General features: G+C 34.2%; 1 protein-coding gene across 4 annotated transcripts in view; it reads right to left on the reverse strand.

Moving 5' to 3' along the window:
- Positions 1-25,771, reverse strand: part of MALRD1 (MAM and LDL receptor class A domain containing 1) — a 208,446-nt gene that overhangs the window by 29,769 nt on the left and 152,906 nt on the right. For all 4 annotated transcript variants that reach the window (XM_085227299.1, XM_085227300.1, XM_085227298.1 and 1 more), the window contains 3 exons: positions 18,177-18,452; positions 13,352-13,477; positions 11,062-11,128 (listed from right to left, as the gene is read on the reverse strand). In XM_085227299.1, coding sequence (XP_085083425.1) covers positions 11,062-11,128; positions 13,352-13,477; positions 18,177-18,452 — 469 coding nt within the window. The remainder of the gene's footprint in view (positions 1-11,061; positions 11,129-13,351; positions 13,478-18,176; positions 18,453-25,771) is intronic.

Below are 25,771 nucleotides of genomic sequence, written 5' to 3' on the forward strand. Positions count from 1 at the left end.
TCTCCTTCCAAATTCCTCATCCTACCTTAGCTTAACTGAGAAAGATGGGTATGGAGGACTCAGCTCTCAACTCAGGCCGATCTGATGAAAGGTTAAGTTAACTGACTTGCAGAACAGTTAATTATTTCCATTTGAATTCAAAAGTTATTTGGAATAGATCAGAGCAGATTTTGACCCACACTTACATGTGATCATTCTCTCTACATCTTTTATTTAACTCTAAAACATCTTGACTGGATAGAAAGCTAAAAACTAAACTCTAGTCTAATTTGTATTAAAATAAAAACAGATTAGCTATTTGTTTCTTGATCGTTTATAATAAATAAGAATTTTAAGGGAAGAATACTATTTTGGGTTTCTGTGCAGCAAATTTCAATGTTTGATTCATAAATGATGATTCATAAATGACTGCAATACTTTATGGACATACAAGTTTTCTCCTTTAAACTGCTAAAGCTCTGGCAGACTTTTACTACAAGGAATTAAATTCAGGATCTTTTGCTCAAATATCCAGGAGAGAAAGGAATGCTGATAATCCACTTTTATGTTCAAAGACTTTAAAGGTCAGCAGTTAGACGGGAATATAATCACAAACAGTGGAGCAGATAGGATTTCTGAAGTTGGAAGAGTTACAGTGCTATCAACTCATAACAAACTACAGGTTATAGTATTTTCTAAGCCTCTTTACTTGATTTGGTTTGAAATTTCAATGAAAAAATATCTTTCCCATTATTTTGTATCTTGGACAGATAGTAAATATCACAAAACTACTCTGCACAATGCTTCTAAAAGGGATTTTACCAAGTGAGGAAACAAAGCAAAGTTACAAACAAATAAAAAAAAAATCCAACAAATTATCAAGCTGTTGTAAATACAAATGAAAAGTAATGCTTGCGTCACCAGTTTCACAGAAGAGAAACTTGACATATTACTTGAGAAAAAAAAAAGTTGGATCTGAAGAGACCTCAATATATTTTATATATATATATATATATATATATATATATAAAAAATATAATATATATATAAAGACAACAATAAAGAATAAAGCCAAAACACCTTTGTTTAGAGCCTTGAAGAACATGAATTTTTAAAATCAGGAGATACTTTCAGAAGGATTATAAAAATTATTCATTGATATTCTAACATGAGAAATGTTAAGTAAACACAGAACGTGAAAATGAAGGAGTGGGCTTTGTCATAGACTTCAAATCAAGAAGAAAAGCCCACAAACCCATGGTCAACTATTATCTTTAACTAGCTTGAACAGTTCAATACCATGATGCAATAGTTTTGCTGTTCAGAAGACCAGCACCTAAAAGTTAAAATCTGTCAAAAACTGTTTAGCAATAAATTCAACATTAAAAGAAAAAATGATGCCCAGAATTTCTTTAAAGCAATATCTTCAAGTATTCTTAAATTATTTATAAAGAGGTTTCAAAGTCCTTTTTGTAAGACATGAACAAAATCCTTCCTAACTTACAGAATTTTGGTGTAACTTTGGCTTTTTGTTTGTTTGTTTGTTTTTTGTTTTGTTTTACTCTCCAATATGGGAATATTTTACATCAGCTGAAGATTGTATCCAATTATTACTGTGGAGTTTCCTGTAACTATAAGTCTCTTTTAGGTTCCAGAATGAAGCTAGACATACAAAGCCTCTGCGATCTATGTCCTGACAAGTGTAGAAACAAAATTTGTCATAGATATATAAAAATTGTATAACTCACAGAGTGAGAACTGAAGGATTTACTTAGTTTAGTAAACTAAGGCTGCATTCTATTTGGTTTTGATTTCACCATTGAAATGTTGCCATTATCCCAGATTATTCAGCCTTTTACCAAGAGGTTAACATAAGATCAACAGTGTTCATATAAAAAGTGTTTGCATATATAAACCTTTAAATTACTTTATTAATCTTTGAGGTCAATTTTTTTTTTTTTCCTGAGAGCTTACTGTTCTTTTTGCACTACTATTCCAACACATTTTATTTTATTTTATTTTATTTTATTTTATTTTATTTTATTTTATTTTATTTTTCCTTTCTCAAGAAATAAACCTTGAGATCTTACTTTCCATGAGAATTCAATAAAAACAGCCTTCCTGTTGCTCTGGTCACTCACCCAGCAAAAAGGAAGTTAAACTGTTTGCTGACATTTCTCTTATGGTTTGGATTTGAGCTTTGCTCTTGAGCCTGCTGCCAGAATTTTGACTTGCACAGACAATACTTTGTGGGTGGTGACTTCATTGGTAACTGAGAGCTAAGAGCTGGAGAAATATCCTGTGTGTCATATCTGTGGTGATTAGGAAAGCATTACTGGATCCACACTATTAAAGTTACAACAGATGTGCTTATTTTGTGGTAACCATTCAGTGGAAGAAAGCTTTTCTCCGGCCCCTAAACCCCAGCTTAGTTAATCAAAAGGAAGTTAAGCGAATGCAGTATTTTTCTCATGACTCTTCATAAACACAGGGTTTCAAAATGAACATGGATGGGAAGGCCAATAATTCCTCCATCCTATGTCATCTGCATATAATTGTGGTTTGCCTGAACTGGATGAAAGCTCAGGATAATTGTCTGGAAATATCAGAATTGTTTAGAGAGCTAACATGTCTGTATCAATTTCTGTCTTAGCCATGGATTGCTTGAGAAAATACAGCGGAATGTTGATACACTCACTGCTAGCAAGTATGTAAGGTCCATGTGCTATCCTAGATCCAGTTGTGGAACTTCTATTAATATCACTGATATTTATCTACAAGGAATTTAAGTCACAGTCAGTCTTAAGAAAGCAGAAATGGACACATTAATCAACATTTACATACAGCAAGTGAGAAGTAATTAAAGATGCAGAGATACTGATTGCTATCTAGCCTAAAGATATCTAATTTAATCATGTATATATTCTGTGATGCTATAAGCATGAAAACAACCTTTACTGAATATTCTTAACTCAGTTCCAGTACTTCACTGCTTAAGTCTAGCAGAGTTTATTCATATCCTGTGTATCTGACATTGCCTCTCTCCAACACTAGTCTTCCAGAAGCCTCAGTTACATTAAAACACAAATAGCAAAAATGTGCAATTTATTCATTCCATTTTCAACTCTTAATGTAGCAAATATAAATGCTCTGCAAGAACTTGTATTATGGTCCTATATTTTAAAACTTTTTTTTTTCTTTTTTTTTTTTCCCCATGAAAGTGATTATCTCAGAATACTCTAAAGTCTCAAACAGCATGTGGGACCTTAATGCTTGTTTCTGCCCTCAAAAAAATACTACTGTAAGTTCTATGTTTGTTACTATGTCTGGCTCCTTTTTCATCAAGGCAAATAAAATTCCAGAGAGTCTCTTTCTTGAAGAGCTTGAAACAAACAGGACAAAAAAAGCTGGAGGAACACTCTTATAATCACACTATTGAAGAAAAAGGAAGTAGCAAAGAAAATGAATGAATTACAATAGTGCGTAAGTAGTATTGGGTCAAAAATTTCTTGAAGCAAGCAAGATAAGATCTCTGAAATTTTTTGTGTGCTTTAGAGGAACTTACAGTAGGAGTGCTGCACACTCTGGACTTCGAATACCTCATTTCCAGACCTGTACTTTAATCTCAAGACTAGTTTTTGTAATCTCTATATGAACAGAGTGAAAGGATGTGCTCAAGCACTTTTGTCTGTGGCCTTAGATTTTTTGCTTACATTTTTTTAAAAAAGTCCAGACACCCTTCATTCCAGACTTCATGAATCTGTGCCTAAAACTGCTGCTTCAACTGTTCTAAAAATAACAATAGAGAAAAAAAAAAAAGTTTCCATGTGGGTTCCTTGTTGCAGAAGAGTCAAAGTAGTCATAAGGAATGCATATACTGGCAGAACTCTGAATACTTAGCTCCAATAATTTTTGTAACCACTAAAAAAAATGCCTTTTACAATTTCTCTGTGTGTCACCAGAATGTAAGCCACAGATGAAAGAACGTTCTGGCAACTGCTGTATTCTGGTAACATTAGAAGGGAGGCGGTTTTGGTACACTGGATGGAAATACTTTTAAATAAAGGCACAGTTTATTTACATGAAGAAAAATTAATTTGTGGATGTTCAGAAAATTATAACGCTTATGTGAACGTATTCCGTTCATTGTGTAATATAAATATATTTCTGGTGTGTTTGTACAGTGATAATCCAACCGTGTCCTGAGGTCAGGGAAATTTGAGTGGATATTTCCTTAAAATTAAACAAGAATTCCAAAACTCCAAAACTCAAAAAAATCTATGAATGAAAATAAATATTCTTTCTTTCTAAATATTGCATAGACTTTCACTAGAATAAATGGGATATTTTATCTCAAAATTACTTTGTAAGATATTTTTGGCTAGACAGATTTTTGCAAAATGTTTTGTTGAAATTTCACTTTTTGTGAAAACACTTTAAAGTATTTGTTATTATAGTGAAGAAAAAAAAAAAAATTCCTTCTCTTGAGAATCTGTGCAAGAGTATTCTCATTTTCATTACATGTCCAGAGGGAAGGCTGAAAGGAGTAAAAGGCAACAATCCTCCAGATAAGTATAATTCCCATACATAAGCAAAGTCAAAGCAAATTATAATTTATAGAATAAGAGTTAAATCTGTCTACCTAGGAAACATTATTACATTGCTAATATCCTAGACAGTGAATGAAAATTGTTTTTCTCCTAACTCCAATTTGAAGGAAAAAGTTGCAAACAAGTGTATTTAGTGCATGACGTTATCAAAGACTTCTTTTTCTAGAGACCCCATGAACTATAAATTACTTTCTTGAGCCAACATAAGAAAGCAGAGCTTTTCTTCTGATTATTATCTCAAAAGTCATCAGCTGAGCTTTGAATGTTGCAGACTGGCCTTTACAAATAATTTTATGATTCTCTGCTGTAATTTTTATTTTTAATTGTTTGTTGTACATTCTTCACAGTTAGAAGACGAAATATTGAAATAAAGATGGTCTAGAAAATTTACCATAGTATTTGCTCTAGCTTTTGCATGCCAATATTAGCTGTGAAGACTTTATGCTAACGGAACAGAATAGATTACTAAAAAAAAAAAGGCAAAAGAATGAAGATGAAAAAATTGTAAAAGAAGCTCATATCTGGGAGGCAAGATTATTGTACCAAGCTTTGATTCTCTGGGCTTATAGGAAAATCATATATCTAATTCCTTCCTGTGCTTAGGCCTTCTTTTATGTAGATTTGTAATGAAGCTACTTTGAAAGACATACCACCTTTCTGTAAGTATAAAGGATTATGCCAAGTCGTGATCTAAACTTTTACAAGGGTGCAGAGATCCTTTAGCATATAGAAAATTTGCTATTTTTGTGCTCAGAACAGGCTCTGCTGTCCATACTACATACTTGATTTGCATCTAGTGTTTAAAATATTTTTAAATCATATTTGTTAAATGAGAAATAATAGATGGAGTTGGAAAAAATATGAAGGCTTTGAAAATGGGATAGTAATTTACATTTGATGCAAAAGGGGGAGCAATGAGTTGCAAAAGGAAAGATATGATCAGAGCAACAGTCAGAAAAATCCTGCTTGCAGCTGCTTTCTGAGGAACATCAGCCTAACAACTCTGCAACATCCAGGCAAGGAGGGACAGTGCTGAGGCATGTGATATAGACAGCTTGTGCAAGAATGTTTGTTAGATGTGGCATATTTGTAAGAACACATTCTAAAATGATAAATTGTCACGGAATCTGTGAGGTACAGACACAACTTGCCTGCAGTTCAGAGACTGTAAGGTAGCTTGGTTGGTTAAACAAAAAAGGTTTTCTTGAGGACTTTTTCAAGTCTACAACTTTAGTAGCATTGATCTGTAGTGTGTATAGACTGTGTATAAAAAGCTGACTCAGATCTGCACAATCTTTTTTTTATATATACATACAAATATAATAGTCGATGTGCTGCCTCAAAACACATTATGCCAAACAACCTTACTTTCAACTCTGGAAAAAAAGTGACGGGAAGGCAATCTCAGTGCATTTCTATGACTATGTCAGAGAAACACATTTTTCATATACTAAAATATTAAACAAGTTTTAGGAGATAGGATTCTTATTCCATATTCCTAATACCATATTAATAAGATATTAATTTACACAATAGATTAAAAAAGAAAAAAAAAAACTAAATAGAAGCTTTTTTCCCACCTTTCTAAAGCTTTTTAACAATGGAAAACTTCCACTAGCACTTTATTCTTCTTATAGACTACAATAAAAGTAGAAACAGCCACTTCTATTCAGCTAGTAATATGAATATCATAAATTTGAAAATGCAACTACAAGAGTAGAAATAATCATTCAAAAATTAAAATTTGCTCTATACAAAACAAACATTAGCATATTCAACTCTAGGTAGCAATGCTTAAACAAAATTTCATTCATCTACTACTCATGAAAAGTTGCATCAGTGTAATTCAGACATGCCAAACCTGCATGCTACATGCTTCATTTAGACGTTGGTAGTCATCTTTTTGTTAGCTTTATTTTAAAACACTAATCAATTTTAAAAAACTATTTGAACAGTAATTAAAAATATTGCACAGCTTTCCTCAACAAGCTCAATGGAATAGCAGAAAATAAAACAGTTAAGAAGGAAGACTGAGAAAGAATTCTAATACAAAATGGAAATGTTCTAAATGTAAATAAAAGAACTCGCATAGAAGCAAAAATACTTTTTAACATATTAAGTTAATGACCCAGCGCTTAAATTTATTTCATGTTAGAATTTAGGCAATCTTTATCTAGCAATTAAACTAAAGAGGCCATCATTACGTATGGTTGGCTCCACTTCACAAGGATTAGCCTATGTGCAATGCATGGGTTGATACAGTTGATACCTGAAATCCACCCAAAGAATTTTTGCAACTTCCAAGCTACTCCGTCAGGGAAAAATGGAGAAACCAATATGGGCTCTTTCAGGGACCACCTGTCTGATTTCCATGTGCCTGTACAGAAGGCAGTTAAGGCACAGCTTGCTTGAGAGTGGCTTGGTAGCTATTCCATGACTTTCCACACATTTGGCATATGATTTGTGTCATCTGTTATTTAATCTGTAGATGCAAAAGCACACATATTCCAATGGTAAAAGAGTATGTGCTCTCGCCAATTCATTTTCCTGTCCACAAAGAGATAATACATTTAAATCCAAACTTTTCTCACCTCCACCATTTAAAAACAATCAAAATGTCAACCTGCCACAATGTATTGAATACTAAAGCCTAGCTTGATGACTGACATTTATTCCTGGATTTTTTTTTTCCCCATTTATTCTCTGCTAAGATAAATACTACAACTACCGCATGAACCATACTAACATTACATACTTGAAAAAATATGTCAAAATTCACCTACATCTTACAATTCAAACTATATGTTTGAAAGAGGAATATTTCTGTACATTGATAACATGACTTGCAGACTAGAAGTAAGTAAAATTATTTTGGCTTTAATAAATACATACTCTTTCCCTGCAGGATATAAATAAGTCTGTGTGGGAATAGCACATAGTTACTTGTTCCGTCTTAGAGATGCAGCCTAGTAGCTGATTAGGGCAACAGCAAACATGAAAAGATCCTTCCAAGCAATGAGAAAAATCCTCTATGTTTGTATGTACTTAAAATTAAAATGCATGGAGCTTTCCAGATCAGTCAACATCGCAAAAGCTGGCAAGAGAAGTTCAAAAGTTCTTAATTTAGAAGAATTTGCTGCTTTTAGGCAATCTCTTAGCCACCTAGCAACAGCATAAAGAGTGTAAATCTTGGAGACTTAAATTCACCCTGATTGAATAAGAAGGAAAATTGCAAACCTGAAAGATAGCTTGAGGGCAGGGAGTAAGATCAGGGAGTTTTGCATGTTAGACTGGGTAAGATGCATACCAGGATGTAGCTGGCACAGAATAAATGGTATCTGTTTTTCCTACCCAATTTATGGAATAACAGATTATCAAAGTACTGTTCTCCACCATCCCTACCTTTCCTGCCATCCTCAGCACGGACCTATTAGCACCTCCCATGTACTATGGGAAAGTTCAAAACTCTTTTCAACATTTTCCAGAAGTTCCTACATCAATTACAACTTTATTGAAACCTTGTACATTGCATCAGGTATACCCAACCTGTAGACTCCAGGTACCTCATAGAGAGATCTCTGGTGATGAGCTGATCCTTGAAATGAAGTTTAGATAGGTAATCTCACTGTATGAGAATACTGAGTTTCAGATCACGTAATGTCTCCTATTCTATATTTAAATTTAGTAAGACTGAGTCTTAAAGGTAAGAAAGAATATCCTTTTTCATGGCATACCGTGTGATAAACAATCTCCCACTTATAATTTTCTTAAACACAGCTATCAGATTCTCCCCTCAAAAATCCAAAAAGAGAGCATATGTAAAAGTATATCCAGAGGTAAAGATGTTTAAAAAAAAAGAATCATTCCTCAGTGGAAAACCTTTTACAGAGATATGAAATTTTCATTCTCTGGTACAAATAATACTTGACTGGAGAAGGCACTGAACTAGTCTACTATGACATCACTTAAAGTTGTATATACATGTAGCGTTTCTTCTCAATAATGTATTTTGCATAACAGAAGTTAGCACATTTAAGACAAAACCAGATTCTGAAAAAAATGTCTCAACTACAGAAAAGCTATGCTTTTTATTGTAATTATTTATTGTAAAATGCTGTAATTATGCTACTGAGAATAAAATCCTTTACTTGCCCTTTAAAACAAACCAGTTGTGATTACTATAAAGTAACTATAAAGGGCTCATTTAAAGAATGAGAAATAAAAACTAGGAGACTAGCTTTTCCAAGGAGATTAAGCAAAATCTGATTCAATTATAAGCTCGTAAAAACATTTTTTTCCCTAAATTTTAAAAGTGAAAGGCAACACTTTCACTTTTATCACACAAGCAAACAAAATAATTATTTTTCTGTATTTCGGGTCATTTATACATAAACTACGAAGCTGACTGCAAATCTATGTATAATGACTCCTTGAAATTCTAGTTTCCACAGCTATATTTTTCTGTAAATACTTTTTATGTTAAAAAAAATGAATACAATCCTGCTGTGGAATATTAGAATCATTAGAAAGTGTCTCAAGATATCTGACAGTTTTCATTTTCACAGGAAATCACTCTGTTTCCCACTGGGAAATCACAGGGTATATATTCAAATGGTATATATTCAATGCAATTTAAAAATTGTTAATAAAGATGTATTTTTAAGTTATAACTTGATTGTTTAATTACAGGGCAAGGAATGCAATTACATTTGCTGCTTAAAGATTAAAGCCTTCTTACAGTTCAGGCATTAACAAAACTATTATCTCACTTTTGTATTAGTGTAACTAATTTAAATTTGGCATGTTACCCAGAAAGTGTTTGTATAAAAAGAAAGAAATGGCAAGCAATATATTGAGTTTACTGTATGTCAGTTCTAGTATGTTTTATACGTGAATACATCTCATTAATTTTGTTCAGACAGTATGAGAGTTAAAATTATGCAGTCTGGTAAGAAACATTTTTATTCTGTTCTCCAATCACGTACCCCAAAAGCAGAGTTTTCAGAAAACTTTCCACCATTGCAACATGCAGTACTTTTCAAGCATTCTTGAATAAAGATTATCTATTCCTCCAACACAAGCACGTATAGCTCTTGGCACTACATATGCTCATCACTTAAATCATTGCCATTTCTGTGTCTTCAGCCCAATTACCTATATATTGGATCAGGGTTTAATATCGTGTTCCCTATTTACTATCTACTATATCAACTATTTTTTATTTCTGTGGACAAAGAACCATCTGTTAATTTGGTTTCTTTTCATTTGCAAGACCTAACAGAAATTCAATTTTTATAATTTTCTTCTATCCCCAAAATCTTGAGTACTCCCCTAGTGCCTCGTCCTTAAAAGCAATTTTCTTATTGATCAATAATTTAATCTTTTTAACTCTATGGCTATTCTCAATCCCTTTATTTTTTGCTGCCTCTCCTTTGTATTTTATGTGAAATCTCCATCATGTTTTTATCCCCCCTTCTCTCTTTCTATTTCCCAGGAAATTTTGAAAGAGCCACCTTGATGAAACTCCTAGCTTAAGGCAGAGGTCATTCTCTATTCTATACTGTAGGAGATTCTTTGGTAAATCTGCACGCAACAATGATTTCTGAGCGCTAAGTGGAAAGTACTCACATATGAATGTCCCTGCCTGCATCATGTATGAAAGTGCCCGTATTTGCTGCAGCTGTTATTTATAACATTTCTTCATCCAGTAATGGATACACATCTCTTGAAAGATATAGGTTCTTCAATAAGTGAAATTCTGTCAGCTTATTAATGAGTTACCTAGAGACTAAGAGGCAAACTTGTCAGGTTCTGACTAAGATAGGTACCCTCACTGAGATACAGTCATTTCTTTAGTAATTTTGCAAACTCTTTGGCAAGATTCATTGAAGTACATAAAGGACAAAACTGTGATAAAGAACAACATTGTTTTCTTTGCACTTTAAAAGTACCCTGTAATTTCCCAGTGGGAAACAGAGTGATTTCCTGTGAAAATGAAAACTGTCAGATATCTTGAGACACTTTCTAATGATTCTTATATTCCACAGCAGGATTGTATTCATTTTTTTTTAACATAAAAAGTATTTACAGAAAAATGCAATAAGTGTAACTCTTTGTTTAGAAACTTTCTCCAATAATATGGAAATATATGCAAAAAAAACTTTTTACAAGAATACATCACAAATTCAGGCAAGATGAGAATATGTTCTGCTCATGTGAGGCATGCAATTCCTGCTGTCTATCATGAATCAATTTTCATAGAAGCATGTGTTTTTAAATGTTGATGTGAAACACGAGACAAAGAAAACATAAGGTATCAGGTGAACAAGCTGTGTCATATATAGATGAAAGTTAGAGAAAATTCTCTCTAGTAAATAATATTGTTTTCAATGCTGTATTACTCAGCAACTGTAAAAAAATAACGTCGACAAAGACTTGTCTTTCAACAGTCCCATTCCCCAGTGAAACTTACTGACATAAAGGAACATCATTTTTGATGATGCAGGTTCCTCCATTTTTGCAGTATTCTTCAGGACAAGCTACAAATAAAAAAGTAGAAATTATAATTCAAATCCACCCTCTCCATACCTTCAAAATTATTATATTTTTCATTGTCTGATTTTCAGAATGGCTGAATATTCACATTTAAAATTTCGGGTGCTCAGTATTTCTGAAAACTTTTCCTTAGTCTTGACGATAAAAGCGTCAAATACAAATACACTGAAATCAATGGACATCTCTTGCACTTCAAGAGAAATAGTGCTTCAACTGAATAGGCTTCTAATTAGTTTCAGATTGAGAGTTACATATGACTCCAGAAAGGAAGCTTCTGTCAATTACTAGGTATTTTAACAAAAATATTAATATATAGAGAGCCAAGAACTTTGAACTTATATTTTCATAGTATTTACGTCTACTTTATTATTGGCATTATTATTATTTTCCTGTTAGCTTAAATGCAGTGGTGACAAAAGAACAGATCCTTACTCATGGATCATCAGCTTTCTAATTCATAATGCCTAGAACTGCAACACACAGAATCACAGACTCATAGAATTTACTGGACGTTGATTTCGCTTTCTTCATATCTACCCTTATGGTGCCATGCTTCAGAGTTGTGACCAAATCCACGTTGATAACATACTGAAATTTTAAATGATGCTGAACAATGTTTACACAACATCTGTTTCATCTCTGCCCCTCCAGGTGAGGAGCATGGGAGCAGGCAAGAAACTGGGAAAGAAAGCAGTCAAGATAACTGACCTGAATTAACCAGAGAGATGTTCCATACCCTATAAATGTCATGTTCAGTAATAAAACTGGGGAGATGTTTTCCAGGGGTTGCTGTTTCTCAGGGATTGGATGAGCATCAATCAGCTGATGGTTATTGATTCTTTTTGCAATGCTTGCTTTCATTTCATTTTCAGCTTGGTCTAATATCAGGTATGGAGGTTGGTGTCCCTGCTGGTGGCAGGGGGACTGGAGCTTCATGATCCTTGAGGTCCCTTCCAATCCAAGTCATTCTATGATTCTATGATATATTTAGCTGTGCATTTATTTATTTACAGTTATTTTTTTTTCTCAACCCATGAACTTCCTCAGTTTTGTCTGCCCTACTCTTTTCCCACTCCTGTTGTGGGAGATGAGTGGGCAGCTGTGCGAGGCTGAACTGCCTACTGAGATTAACCAACAACACTGGTTTTGCAGAGTAAAGTGTTTAAATACAGGGATATATCAGTCATACATACACTGTTTTCAGCTTTTGACACGCCTTCACGTGGATTTCCAATTTAAAAGATTTAATTTTACTTAAGATTAGTTTTACTCCACCACTGTGAGAAAAACTAAAAATCAGAAATGAATCTCTTATATTTTAAATAATAACTAGTAAAATGCAAATACCTTTTCTTATTAGATGAATGACTGTCAAGTTTTATTTTCACTTGTTATTCTCAAATACTATAACAATGTGTAATCATAGCACAGCTGTGAATATTCTTCTATGTTTTCATATGATACTTATACATTAGAAAAGCAAAGATAATAAAGTAAATTAGGCATATTTCTTTAACATTTGGTATATGCCACATAAAATCATTTGCAGACATAAAGAAATATAGTGTTATTCAATGTAGACACTTGCAGTTTTAAGAAGAGTGGAAAGACAATCACTTAAAGAATCTGCTCTCTGAAAAAAATAGTGGAGGATTTACATAGAAATAAATTATTTCTAGTTTGGGTTCTATATTTTTTTTACATTGCAATAATTTCTCAATATTTTCCTTTAAATTGAAAATATTCTTCATTAAATATGTATTATCAACCAAATTTATCAATTATATATTTTATCTGCATTGTGAAATTGTTAATTTTTAATGTTAGCAAAGACACAATGAACACAATATTCCCAGACAAGTTTTGCTCCAGAAACTCAGAAATATTGATCTTTCTATTCAAATGGCTAAAATCAAGTGTCTCAGTAGCATATTACAGAGGAATGAAAAACAAACAAGCAAAAAAAACCCAACAAACATGATTTCATACCTACACGAAAGTCCCTTGTGTACATGTTAACTAAGCACATTATTTTCCATCTTTTCCCTCACTATTTTTCTGAGTGACACTTTCATAACGCAAATTCACACCCAATATAATCTGATTAAAAGAGTAAATTCAGTCTAGTTTGTGGACTGGCTCTAGTTTCATTAATAAACCACTGTATTTTAGTGTTGCAAATGACATTTTAATAGAAAACTAAGTACCTGAACAGCTGGACTCATCAAGGCTGAAATCAGTGCAGTCTGCAATGCTGTTACAACGTTGGGAGACTGCTATGCATTGATTTGTTGACACACATAGCAAAGCACCATTGAAACAATCTGTAATGGCTGAAAGGAAAAGTAACATGACAATTATTGTCAGCTATATTTCCTTTTATCGGTGTTAAAAACAACAACAACAACAAAAAAAACAACTATCAGAAAACTTTATTTGTAATTTAGTTTATATACTTGGATCCACATGACCTTTACAAGCTTTCATCTTGAAAGTTATACAACTTTGCTATTTAGTAGACAAATAGGTAAACAAACACAGTACACAGATGTTACAGAAGCTAGATTTTCCCATATTATATTTCTGAAGGAATCATGGGCATATTTGCTTACACCATTATCAGAGTAAGTTGAAAAAAGCAATGAAAATCCGTAAGAAACTACCACACAACACATTCAAATCCCAGGCATAACCTAGGAAAAAAAAAAATTAAACAAAAAAAAAAAGTTGACATAACATAGCTTCTTTTTATTGTGAGGAACCAAATACAAACAGACATTTAGTGAAGAAAAAGTAGAGGAAAGCTATACTGAAATATCTGAACTTTCACACCTTTTTAATTCTTGAGCATTTAGTTGTCTTTTCTAAGTTTGTCCAGAAGAATTATGAGGGGAGAATTTTGATGGAAACATTTAAGCCATAAGGTTCTGGGTACAGAATTATTACTGCATAACTCTATATATGAAATATGCAGTGGTCCCACATCCTCCTATAGAAGAAAGCATCATTTTATCTAACACAGTGTTCTCTTACACTGCTTTCAACTATTATATTTAAAGGTTTTTGTTTAGCTAGTATGAGCTGAGCTCTCTCTCAATATTAATGCAAATCAGAGGAAATTCTGATTCCACTGAAGTTAGATGTATTCATACTATACTGGATTAGAACGAGAGAAAGAATCTAGAAATATTTAAAATGTCCCAGTACCACATCTACATTTCATACTTCTTTCCTGCTTCTGGGTTCAAGAGCCAGTGCACATAACAGTGAGCATCCCAGGTAGCATAGCCAAGCTGCTGAAAGATATATCTGTCCCACTCCTAGATATAATGTAAATCTCCAGCTTATGTATATCACAAAAATATGCACACTTAAAATGGCGCAGCTCAGTTTTATACAGCAGCAATGAGGTCAAATCCTTCCAACTCTTGCCAATTTTGACATTCATACAGAACTATGAAATTGCTCATCTAAGTAAAGGTTTGTGGGGTCAAGCATTCTAGTTACATGCACTGACCATATATTAAATTCTGAAGAAAAATCTGGAGCAGAATGTTATTTTGCTTCAAAATTTAATTAATCTTTATGAGAAATTTAAAGTTCTGACTGATTTTAAATGATCACAGTACTCTTCTATGACTGGAGAAGTCATATGAAGAAGAGTGAGATAAAAGGAAGAACAACAACAATCTCTTCTTACTGCACTGGACCAAATTGAAGCTCTCACTTATACAGTAGCAAATACTTCATTCTTAATAAATGAATTCATACTTTGTCACTCAGTCATGGATATACATTTTTCTACTTCCTACTGCTATGCACAGAATCTAGATTCTGCTCTGTAACAATGCCTTTGCTCTATATACTCTCATTCCCTTTACCACTCAGCCTGGTCAAATAGGTCTTGGCAAGTATGAAAAACAACAGATTACAGCACCACTCCACTCCTGTGGTGCTTCCCATAACCCACACTTGTAGCATAACCTACCATCTCTCTCAGGATCTTGTAAGCTAGCCAGGAAATAACTGACAGTCCCATGCCCTCTGTTGCACTTTCATAACCAAATAACAATCTCATACTTATTTTGTGTGTAACAGATCCAAATCCTGGACATTTGCAATTTGGGGCATGATGTTCCAATGGTAATTGGACTAGTTTTGTAAGTGCTCATTTGCACACAGATATCCAGTCTGTAAAAATAATTGCTTGTTCAGACCAGAACTTCAAGAGAAACAAAGTTATAAATGTGACAGAAAACATATTTTTAAACTTAATAACTCTTCATATGTTCTTTAGACTTTGTATGCCTGTACACGTACTTAAGAGACATCTCAAACATGTGGATATAAAGTACTGTTTATGGTTTGTCAAATATACTACAACTAAAACAGATTCAGTTCCTGAGTTTTAACTCGCAGTGAGGGTTGTGGTAAGAAAGTATGCATCTTGTTTTTGATATTTTATTATTATTTCCCCTAGTTCTGGACTGGCTGCTGGACTCGAAGATAAGATAGAAAAATGTTAATTATTTTTAGTTCATTTATAATTTTTGTGGTTTTGAAGTGTTTCTTTTCCCTGAGCAAATTTACTGCACTGAGATTTTTATGTACTGACAGAGGGAACCCTCATAGCAATTAATCTGACTGTTAAATACTTTGCACAGACCTGGCATCTAATATTGCTTACTATTAAGATGGTTGAAAATAACCTCAGGTTTCTCACACCAGTTACTCTTTAATTTTGTGAGGGGCCTTCAAGTGTCTTTGGGGTAAAGATATTGAAGACAGACAATAATAACAGTAAAGATATATAAGTCATAACATCAGTTTTTCACCTATATTTCATTTTCTATGTCCAAATTAAAATTCTTGTAAGAATAAATATATCACAGTCCACTTGAAGTTATATAATTTAATATCTGCAGGGTAATTAAAATTTATTATAACTACAGCAGATATATTTTGGACCACTACAGAGAACTGAAAAATCATTGTTCCTTGCTATTAGCACTTGGGTCAGATGCTGTTGCATTCAGTAAAAAAAAAAAAAAAAAAAAAATACAAACACCACTGATGTTAATATGTTTTTTATATCCTTACCACTATGATAAACTGATTTAAGAAATAGATTAAATAGGTGAGCTAAAGTACTATTCATCACAACAGCGAGAAGAGGGATGCCCAAGTAGAACATAACTGGAAAACAATTCCAAGAATATTTTTATTAAAATTAATTAGCAACAAAATCCACCAGAATAGTACGTATAATATACGTTAAAAAAAATACCTTACAACTTAACTGCTGAATGAACTCTATGGGAAATTCTGCCTGCACAAACCATGCAGCAAAGTAGTTCTGTGGTTGTAGTGGAGAACTGACTAATGCATTTTTTGTTTGCTTTTCTTTGCCCTGGTCTTCTTTGGGGGTTTTATACTTAATTTCTGCAGGATGTAGAGATAAATTTATCTGATGCATCCCTGAATTCACTTGCCAGAACATTTTTGGCCATTTACTTTTACAGTTACATGAATGGGATTGCTGAAGGACATGGCACATAGACAATGGAAAGTGCCAGTAATTGCTAAATGCATATCTTTAAAAATTAGCAGAGCACTAACAAAACAAAAACTCACAGACTGCTGATTAAATTACTACTCTTTGTTCATAACTGCTTAGACAAAAATAAAAGAATTTCAGGTTTCTCAAAAATCTGCAGAAAATCTCCCCATCTGTTATTATAATAGTGGACATAGGCTGAAGTTAATAGCAAAGGAATCAATGATTTTACAGATTATGCAAATATTTCAAAAACTGTTAGATATTTCCTTTTCCACTCTCATTTTTCCCCACTGACAAACATGCATGGCATTTCACAAGTTAAAAGTAGACAGCTAGAGATGAAATGCTGTGCTCTCATAATGTACAAATTTTGGTGGGAAGACTGAGTGCGTGACAGTAATCATCTTTTCACTGCTTTCCTTCCAAACCACCACTAACCACTTACATTCTGCTTTGCCCTGCAAACAGTATCTTCATAGGAAAAAAATACGAAAAAATACGCTGCTGCTTTTGCATTCTCATCTCATATTGTCAAAACTTACATGTTTGTATATCAAAACTGAAATTTGGAGTATCAATATGATTACAGATATGAATGAGTTCCCACCTCACTCAAAATTCCTCGGTTTGCCATAACTATGGAAAATGTTTGTTCTTTGAGAAGACCAGGACTTAATTTCCCCTCATTCTCTGCACATTGCTTAGAAGTCAAAAGAAATGAAATGATATTTCAGTTGTTTAGAAGCTTTCATTAGCTATTGTGGTCTGGCACTGGGATATACATGTACTGAGATACAACAGAGAGTTCTCTAGTTGAGGAGGGGTTGAGGAGGCAGGATTGAATGAAGATTAATGAAGTGAGGTGTTTTTGATCTTGGGGAAAATAGAATTTTCACATATTTTTGGGGCAAGTAAACTTCAAGGCCTTTCACAAAGCTGTATCTTCCACCAACAAAACATCATGTACAGATAGGCTGCAAAGCCCATGCCAGTTTATATAAAAACATCTTTTTAAAGCAATTTCTTGTGTGCTGGCCTACTTGTACACTCCATAGTTTTGATCCAAATGATTGAAGAACTATAATTTCTGGCCTACTGGAAACTGATATATCTTGTTCTGATCAGGACGAAAAATAAAACGTTAAAAACTTTTGAAGAATGAAAAGTTTAGGGAAAAATCATCTCTATGATCTATGGAAATAAAAGCAGAAATTCTTCTAATTATTAACAGAAATATAATGCAAACCTTTTCAAGCATTTGTCAAAGTCGATAGCCAGGGAACAGGAAAGCATAAACAAAATTACTTGCAAATGTAGAGTGTCTCTCCTGGTAACACATTACAGGCAGTACAATTTTTTCTTGACTGACTAGAGAATTCTTTGCTACTCTTCATTATGTTGCTCTTTTTCATGTCACTGTTTTGGGAAAGAAAGTTAGCATGGCTGTAACTAGCGCAATGAAATTAACTTACGGCATCCAACTTCATCTTCATTAAGCAGGCAGTCAGGCACACCATCGCATTTCAGGAGAGCTGGGATGCAGCCTTTGGAAGGACACAGGAATTCTGTTGGTTTGCAGGAGCTTGGAGACATAGTGGTAGGGGTCACTGTGGGACAATTAATTTCATCACTTCCATCCAAGCAGTCTTCAGCCCCATTACATTTTGCATTGAGAGGCAAACACTGCTGCACATACACGCATGGGAACTGGTCACTACTGCAAGTTGGAGGCTGTGGTGTAGCTGGTCCTACAAGAAAAAAGTGAAGACCAGAAAGGAATATATATATATTTTTTCCAGTAACCATCTATACTACATCTGAGAAGAACATAGGTGCTACTGGGCAAGACGTTGGTTTTTAATATGAAAGTGTTTTTTTTTTTTAAGTAAAATAATAAGTATAAAAGCACAGCTCTTAAATAGAGTACATACTTAAAAAACACTTTGCCACATCATATTAACTGTTGTATATTCTTGCTGTTCCATCTAAAGCTCAAATCCAGTTTATTATCCTATTTATTATCTTTGTCATGTCCATATAGAAAGGTTAATATGAAAGTGTTAGGGAAACTTATCTTTTACTCACACAGAGGGTGGTGATGCACTGGAGCAGGTTGCCCAAGGAGGTTGTGGATGCCCCATCCCTGGAGGCATCTAAAGCCAGGCTCGATGTGGCTCTGGGCAGCCTGGTCTAGTGGCTGGTGACCCCACACATAGCAAGAGAGTTGAAACTAGATGATTATCGTGGTCCTTTTCAACCCAGGCCATTCTGTGATTCTATGATTCTATATCAGAAAACATTTTAAAATATTCTTGACAGCCCTCAAGGTCTTCCTCTACTTGTATACTGAACGAATAAAAAATATTTCAAAGACTACATAAGTGTAGATCAACAAGAAACATATTTCACACAAAGCTATTGTCTACAGTAAGGTCTGAACCCTCATAAGAGTAAAACAATAAAAGTTTTTTATGGATATAGCTTATTATTACTCTGATTCTGTAGCTTCGTTAGATAGTTAAATAATAATTAAAAAATAGATTAAATTTTCCAGAGTACGTCTAAAAAGAAGACAACAATAACAACAACAATAATAATAATAACACTTGACTGAAGAAGAAATATTCCCCCTCTGCCTCCCTACCTTTTTTTTTTCTTCTGGAAAATATAGTGGAAAAGAACTCTGTGGTCATCCACACAAATTAACTGGAGACATTTAAGCTTCCATTTATTCATGATTCTGCCATGATATCAGGGAAGCGTATGGGAAGTCACTGGGAGAAGGTATTTATTTCTGTATCGGCAAAAACTTGCAGTATTAAAAATAGAGCCAATCTTTATTAAAAATGAATCCTTTTGCAATTTTATTTTGCTCTTGAAAAAAATAAGTTATTAAATTAGATAAAATTATTTTTCTTCTGTTATTACTGCCCCTTTTCCTTGTAATTCCTACCAGGTACTTAAGTTGTGAAAATGACTTATCCTGCAGTTAGTTCCACTAAGGGATGCACTTCTGCAGTTGTATAGTATAGTTTCGATTTGTCTATGTTCTCGCACAGTGGAAATTAACTGCACACAATTTCTTAGGAAACTGCAATTAAAATTGCAACTACACTGTTAATACATTTGTCTTTCCTATAGACACTTGTTTTGGGAAAAATAGCAATTGTAGCATATTTATGAAGATTTTTACCTCACTTTCATTCCCCTCATCCCCTATATCTAATGTATTAATGATACATCTGCTAGTAAATAGTTGCCTGATTTTGTTCTGCAATAAAATTTGAAAAATATTCTTAAATTCAATAACACATAAAAGTATTGCTATGAGTCTTGCATGCTAAATTGTCTTCAGGCTTTTGTAGCAATGATTGTTTTAGCCTTATGGTTCCAATCTCAGAAAGTGCTTATGCATGGACATGATCCTATTTTAAATTCAGTAGTTAAACAAATACTTGGGTGCTTTAATAAATCAGGGATTTTTTTTTTTCTATGATGATTTCCAATTGTTTTTAGAAAATAATGCGTAGAAACAAATTCTTCCTGACGTGCATACAAATTATTTTAGAGTGCATGGAATTCACCAAGAACAGTAAAGATGTCTCCAATTTATGACAGAGGTTAAGTGAAGAGGAAGGCTAACTGGAGGTCTTGTTAACTCTGTTTTATGTTTTCAGTACATTAATAAAAACCCAAAGCAATACCCTGAATTTAGATCAGGACAATAAATAATTTGGAAACATATGTCAAAGTCCTTAAGAATATCACCTTGCTTAATATCTCACATTTAAGTATTTAAATTCAATATCTGCTTGGTTTCAGATGCAATATAAAGACTGTGCACTGGATGACATTTCTTAAATGATTATAATTTTCATGATCTGCAAAATCTACTCCTCAGTTCAATCTAGTTTCTTCACATAAAGTAGGATACAAATTTTCTTCTTAATTATAAATTAACCGTGTCTGTTAAAAAAAGTTTGAAAATTTATAAAACATTAATTTGTATATATCTAACTATTAAAACTGACTAATTGGAATACGCAAATCTAAAAAAATCATTAATAATATCAAACTGAAAAGAAATCACAAGCAACACATCATTAATGCAAAACTAATTAGTTACATTTAAAGCTGCTATGTAGCTATTTATATTAGGCTCATCATTGCGGTATGTACTGCTGGCATATTTCATTTTTAACAGTGGCAGTATTTATTCTGTTTCCTTGATCGCTAGGGAGAACTAAACTAAAATGTAAAAATGTTGACATTGCAATGTGGTTACAGGGGAAAATGAGCTGATCGTAATGTAAGAAATATCTTCCATGGTCCTGAGCTGCACAAGGGTGTACTCACCTTTCTCAGCCTTAAAATCTAACTTTAAATTTCTGTACGTGTTTGAATAGTATACCCACTCTACAGATATATATGATGAAGTTTGTGTAAACAATAGAATCTAAAATGTGTTTTATTTCAATGCAAATAGATTATCCTTCTATGGCTTATCAGCAATTTCAGTCACTTAAAATCATTAAATTCAATAATTCCCAACCCTAACATGCCAGAAAAACTTTTTTCCTCATCTTTCTCCAAGTGTGGAAAAGAAGTTTCCAGCTAAGCACTCATCTTCTGAGTGTTGAGTGGCTATAATTTTCAGACAACATTTGAGAGTGGAAGAGATATCGTACAGGTTACCTTTCGTAAAAAGCAGTATCTATTTGAAGCTGTTTAAGGATTTGGAAATAAATCTACTGACAATTACATGTTCTAAGGAATACAGGATAGAAGCTTAGCTTTCTGCGTCCAGGCTGTACAATCACTGAAAATCAGGACTGGAGATCCTCAGGAATACAGTATTAACATAAAGATCAAAAACAATGTCAGAGAAAATAACCTCTGCTCTGGATTTAGATCTATAGGAAAACAGCAGCAAATTGTTGATTTTCCATTATAGCTGAAGGAATCACAATTTTTTAAGTAACAATCTAAGGACATACCTTATTTATTTTACTGACCATTTCATTTTACACATATTTTTACCTTCCATATTTTAAATAAAGTGTTTTGAAAGTGCATATAATGTCTGCATGCATGTCATAATTTTAATTATAACCTAAAAGATGAGTTTTTGAATAAGTCTTTAAGCCCTCTGTCAAAACCACTCATGCAACTCTGTTGGGCCAGGTGTAATCTAAGGACAGAGATACCACCCTACCAGCATCCTCACACTTTGAAGAGAAAATGGGTAGCTGTGTGCGCTGGTTTCTTACTGATAACTAACTCAAATCCAACACAGCATTCTCTCATTGTCCTTCCTTAAAGGAACTGAGGGAGAACATACAATGTAAAAGGGCTCACGGGTTGAGATAATGACAGGAAGATCACACACCAATTGCTGCCATGGGCAAAACGGATTCAGGAAGATTAATATAATTTATTGTCTGTCACCAAGAGAGCAGAGCACTGAGAAAAATATAAGCAAACTAATACTAACACCTTCCTCTCATCCACTGTCTTCTACCTCCTCACTACAAGTGGCAGAAGGAAATGTGGAATAGGACTGCGACCAGTCCATAATACTTCGTCTCTGCTACTCTGTCATGATCTCTCTGCCCTGCTCCACGTGGGGTCCCTCCTATGCAAAGCTGTCTTTCCTGTACTGATCCTATGTGGGCTTCCATAGGCTGCAGCTCTTCAGGCACTGCTCCAGCACTGCCCCTCAAGCAGAAACTCCCCCAACCCTCCTGCCATACTGTCGCCTGCTCTCCACAGGCTGCAGCTCCAGCCTGAGGCTGCTCCTACAGGGGCTGTTCATGCACCTCCTTCAGCCACATCCACTGCTGCTCTGTGAGCTCCTCTGTGGCTGCACTTGGAGATCTGCTTCTTGTGGTGCCCATGGGCTGCAGGAGGATCAGGCTGTAGGGAACTCCTGCATTGCACCTGGAGCAGCTCCTGCCCTCTTTCTGCACTGACCTTGGTACCTGCGGGGATATTCTCAGTTACTGAATCCTCTCTCCCAGCTGCCTTGTGCAGCAGTTTTTCCCTATGTTAAATCTGCACTCCTAGATGCACAATCAGCATTGCTCTTGGCTCAGCTCTGGCAGTAGCGAGACCCTTTTGGAGCTCTGGCTCTTACCTGACACAGGGCAACTTTTGGACTCTGCTTACAGACACAAACCCTGCAGCTCCCCTCTGATAAAACCTTGCCATGTAAGTCCAGTACACTGAGATGGATACAAAAACTAAAAATCTTATACCAAATTTTTATGTACTGCTTCATGAAGTGCAGTAACTACAGCTGCATATTCCTGCCTTTCATTTTTATCAGGTAAAATGGGTGATTTTACAGTTGTTTTTATTTCAATGTGTTAATCATCAAAACATCTGTTATACTATATCGAGTTCAGGAACTGACAGTTTGGAAATAAGGAGCCTATACTGTGTGAAAAGTCTTTAATGAGTGAAGTGCTCATGGTCTGAAGCACAGTTATATATTTATTAAAATATTTATGGATATTTATGGATTTATTAAAAACCATGAAATGTTTTATGAACACTTTCTGTATGCAGATGAAGATTTCCTGTGTGCAGATGCTCTGTTACACAATTCTTTTTGTGGTCCACGTTGTGTGACTGGGCACACAGCACTGAACCTGTTTCCTGACAGCATGCCAGGCTTTACCACATGGCACATGAGTCCAGCCACTGGAAATAGTGTAGCCTCTATTACCCAAAGGATAATATAATGCAAATATTTGTATTTCATAGTTATTAGTACAGTCAGAGACAAACAAGAATGCTTATCTTACATGAAACAAGATCTCTACGCCATGCATTTCTTTTCTGCCTGCCTTGTTCAGATGCCAAGATCTCTAGTGCAGATTAGGTCTCCGCAAATATTTATAAACCATCTATGACAGTGAATTCTAATTAAGACTAGTAGCCAATGGCATTAAAATCAACACCAGAAAGCATGAAATAATGTTACCACATGCTATTATGCAGCATTAGTTCTGTTGTATCAGAGCTTGCTTTTAAGTCCATTTAGGTAAATGGAAAGACTTATTGATTTTAATGGGCCTGCATCAGACCCCTGAGAACTAGCAACCTGTCTGATACATTTGCATAAGTAATTTACCTACTAAATCTAACAAAAACTGAGGACATATTAACCATAGCTAAAAGAGTCAAAAATAAACTCCTCCAACAGTTTCCATTAGATGAGAGTATAAATTAATTACAAGTCCAATCCGGTGCATTAATAAAGTTGAAAGCAGTGGTAATCTTCACTTTCACTTCAGTGCACATTGGATCAGAGCATAAAATCAGTCCATTCAGTGTCTATAGGGAAATAACCTTGTTTAAAAAAATTCATTGCACTGAACTTATTCAAATACTACTACAGGCTATCTGTGAGTGTTTATTTGTGTCAGTACAGTTTCTGCTAGAAAATAAAATGTAACATCAAAGCTTGTATAAAGACAAAAAGAAAAGGTAATGGGAAAGGAAAGGGATGAGCCTACATAGTTAAATATTTAATTCTCCCTCCTTTTGAGAACACAGAAGTATAGGGCAGGGTGCTGGAAAGGATTCTAGAAACTCTGTTACAAAGCCAAAATCATTTTAACAAAATTTTAACAAAATCAGAACTTGTCCCAGTGATATCATAGTTTTATATTTCTGGACAGAATTGGGCAAAATGCATCTTAGAGGATCCCAATGTGCTAGCATGCAAACAAGGGAAAACATACAAGTAACACACTGCTTGTAAAATCAAGCTTTGATTTAAAATTTCCACTCAGAGATCTACCACTACAGGCTGGAACAGACATCACCTACGAACAATCATGGCAATATCCGTCACATTTCTGTTAAGAGCAATCTAGAATTTGCTAGCTATTTGCTAGCAACAATTGCTAGTCTGTTACCATAATGCACTTATTTATTTATTAGGAGCAATGAAAAACTAGAGAAACTGTGAAGTTTAATTACCAACAAAGTGATATGAGACAGATTTAGTGCAGAGGAAAGAGAAACTGCTCAGAATCAGGACAGTCTTCATAGATGGGCTGATAACACAATGCCATGCTAACTCTTTTATTTCTCAGCTTAACTTATAATGAAAGGTAGTTTGTACAGGTCCAAATTTAGCATCATCTGAGAGGAGCATCCTGGTAAGCTCTGCCTAATTTGATAAATCTCAGCTTGTGATTAAATCTTGTTGAAGAGAAAGCTGTCTTACCTAATAAAGAATCTGAGAATTTCTTTTCTCCAATGCAATGATTTTTTTTTTTTAATCCTCAAATTATTTCTCTATCCCACTTTGAAAAAATATATTGAGTTTTATGAACAAAATTAGCAAGGTAAAGCATCAACTCTGTGATTTGAGCCTTTTTTTGTTGTTGTTTGGTGTAAACAGATGGATTTTGGAGACTCATAATTAATAAGACAATTCTTGTACACTATTAATAAATCCAAAGACTTTAATTTCCCAAAAGGCATCTAGTTTGAATCAGAAGATTTCAATATTCTGTGCAGAGAGACATTGAAAAGCAGAGAGAAATAAAAAGTTTTAAGCCAATATATTATATTTATTTATGCACAATATAATTTCATTCAACATTTGACACTAATTATGCTAGTTTATGCACTCTATCTCATACTAGAAACATTCCCTGTTTCTCTTCCTGTGAAATCAGCAAAACTTATGGCTTCACTGTAAGATAAGTGCACTGGAAGATACTGAATCAGGCTGAAGAATCTCCCTGAGGTGTTAAACTCTGGGTCATAATTTTTTTTCTTTATAAATGCAGAAATGTCCTATCTCTGCCAAGCAAAGAGGATCTATAAGACATTCTGATTTGTTTCACTGAGAGACTAACTAGAGAAACTATTCACAAATACCTCCAAGCCCTCTATCACTTCCTTGCTTCCCTCTTCCCCTCCTTTGTTTATTGAGGCAGACTTCCCCTGAATCATATTTCGCCCTTGAGGAAGGAGAATCCCTGAGTTCTCAACCTGCTTAACTACAAGCTTGAGCAAACAAGCTAACAATGATTCTCTTGGC

This window comes from Meleagris gallopavo, chromosome 6 (genome assembly GCF_905368555.1).
Source record: "Meleagris gallopavo chromosome 6, MGAL_WU_HG_1.1, whole genome shotgun sequence".
Lineage (NCBI taxonomy): Eukaryota > Metazoa > Chordata > Aves > Galliformes > Phasianidae > Meleagris > Meleagris gallopavo.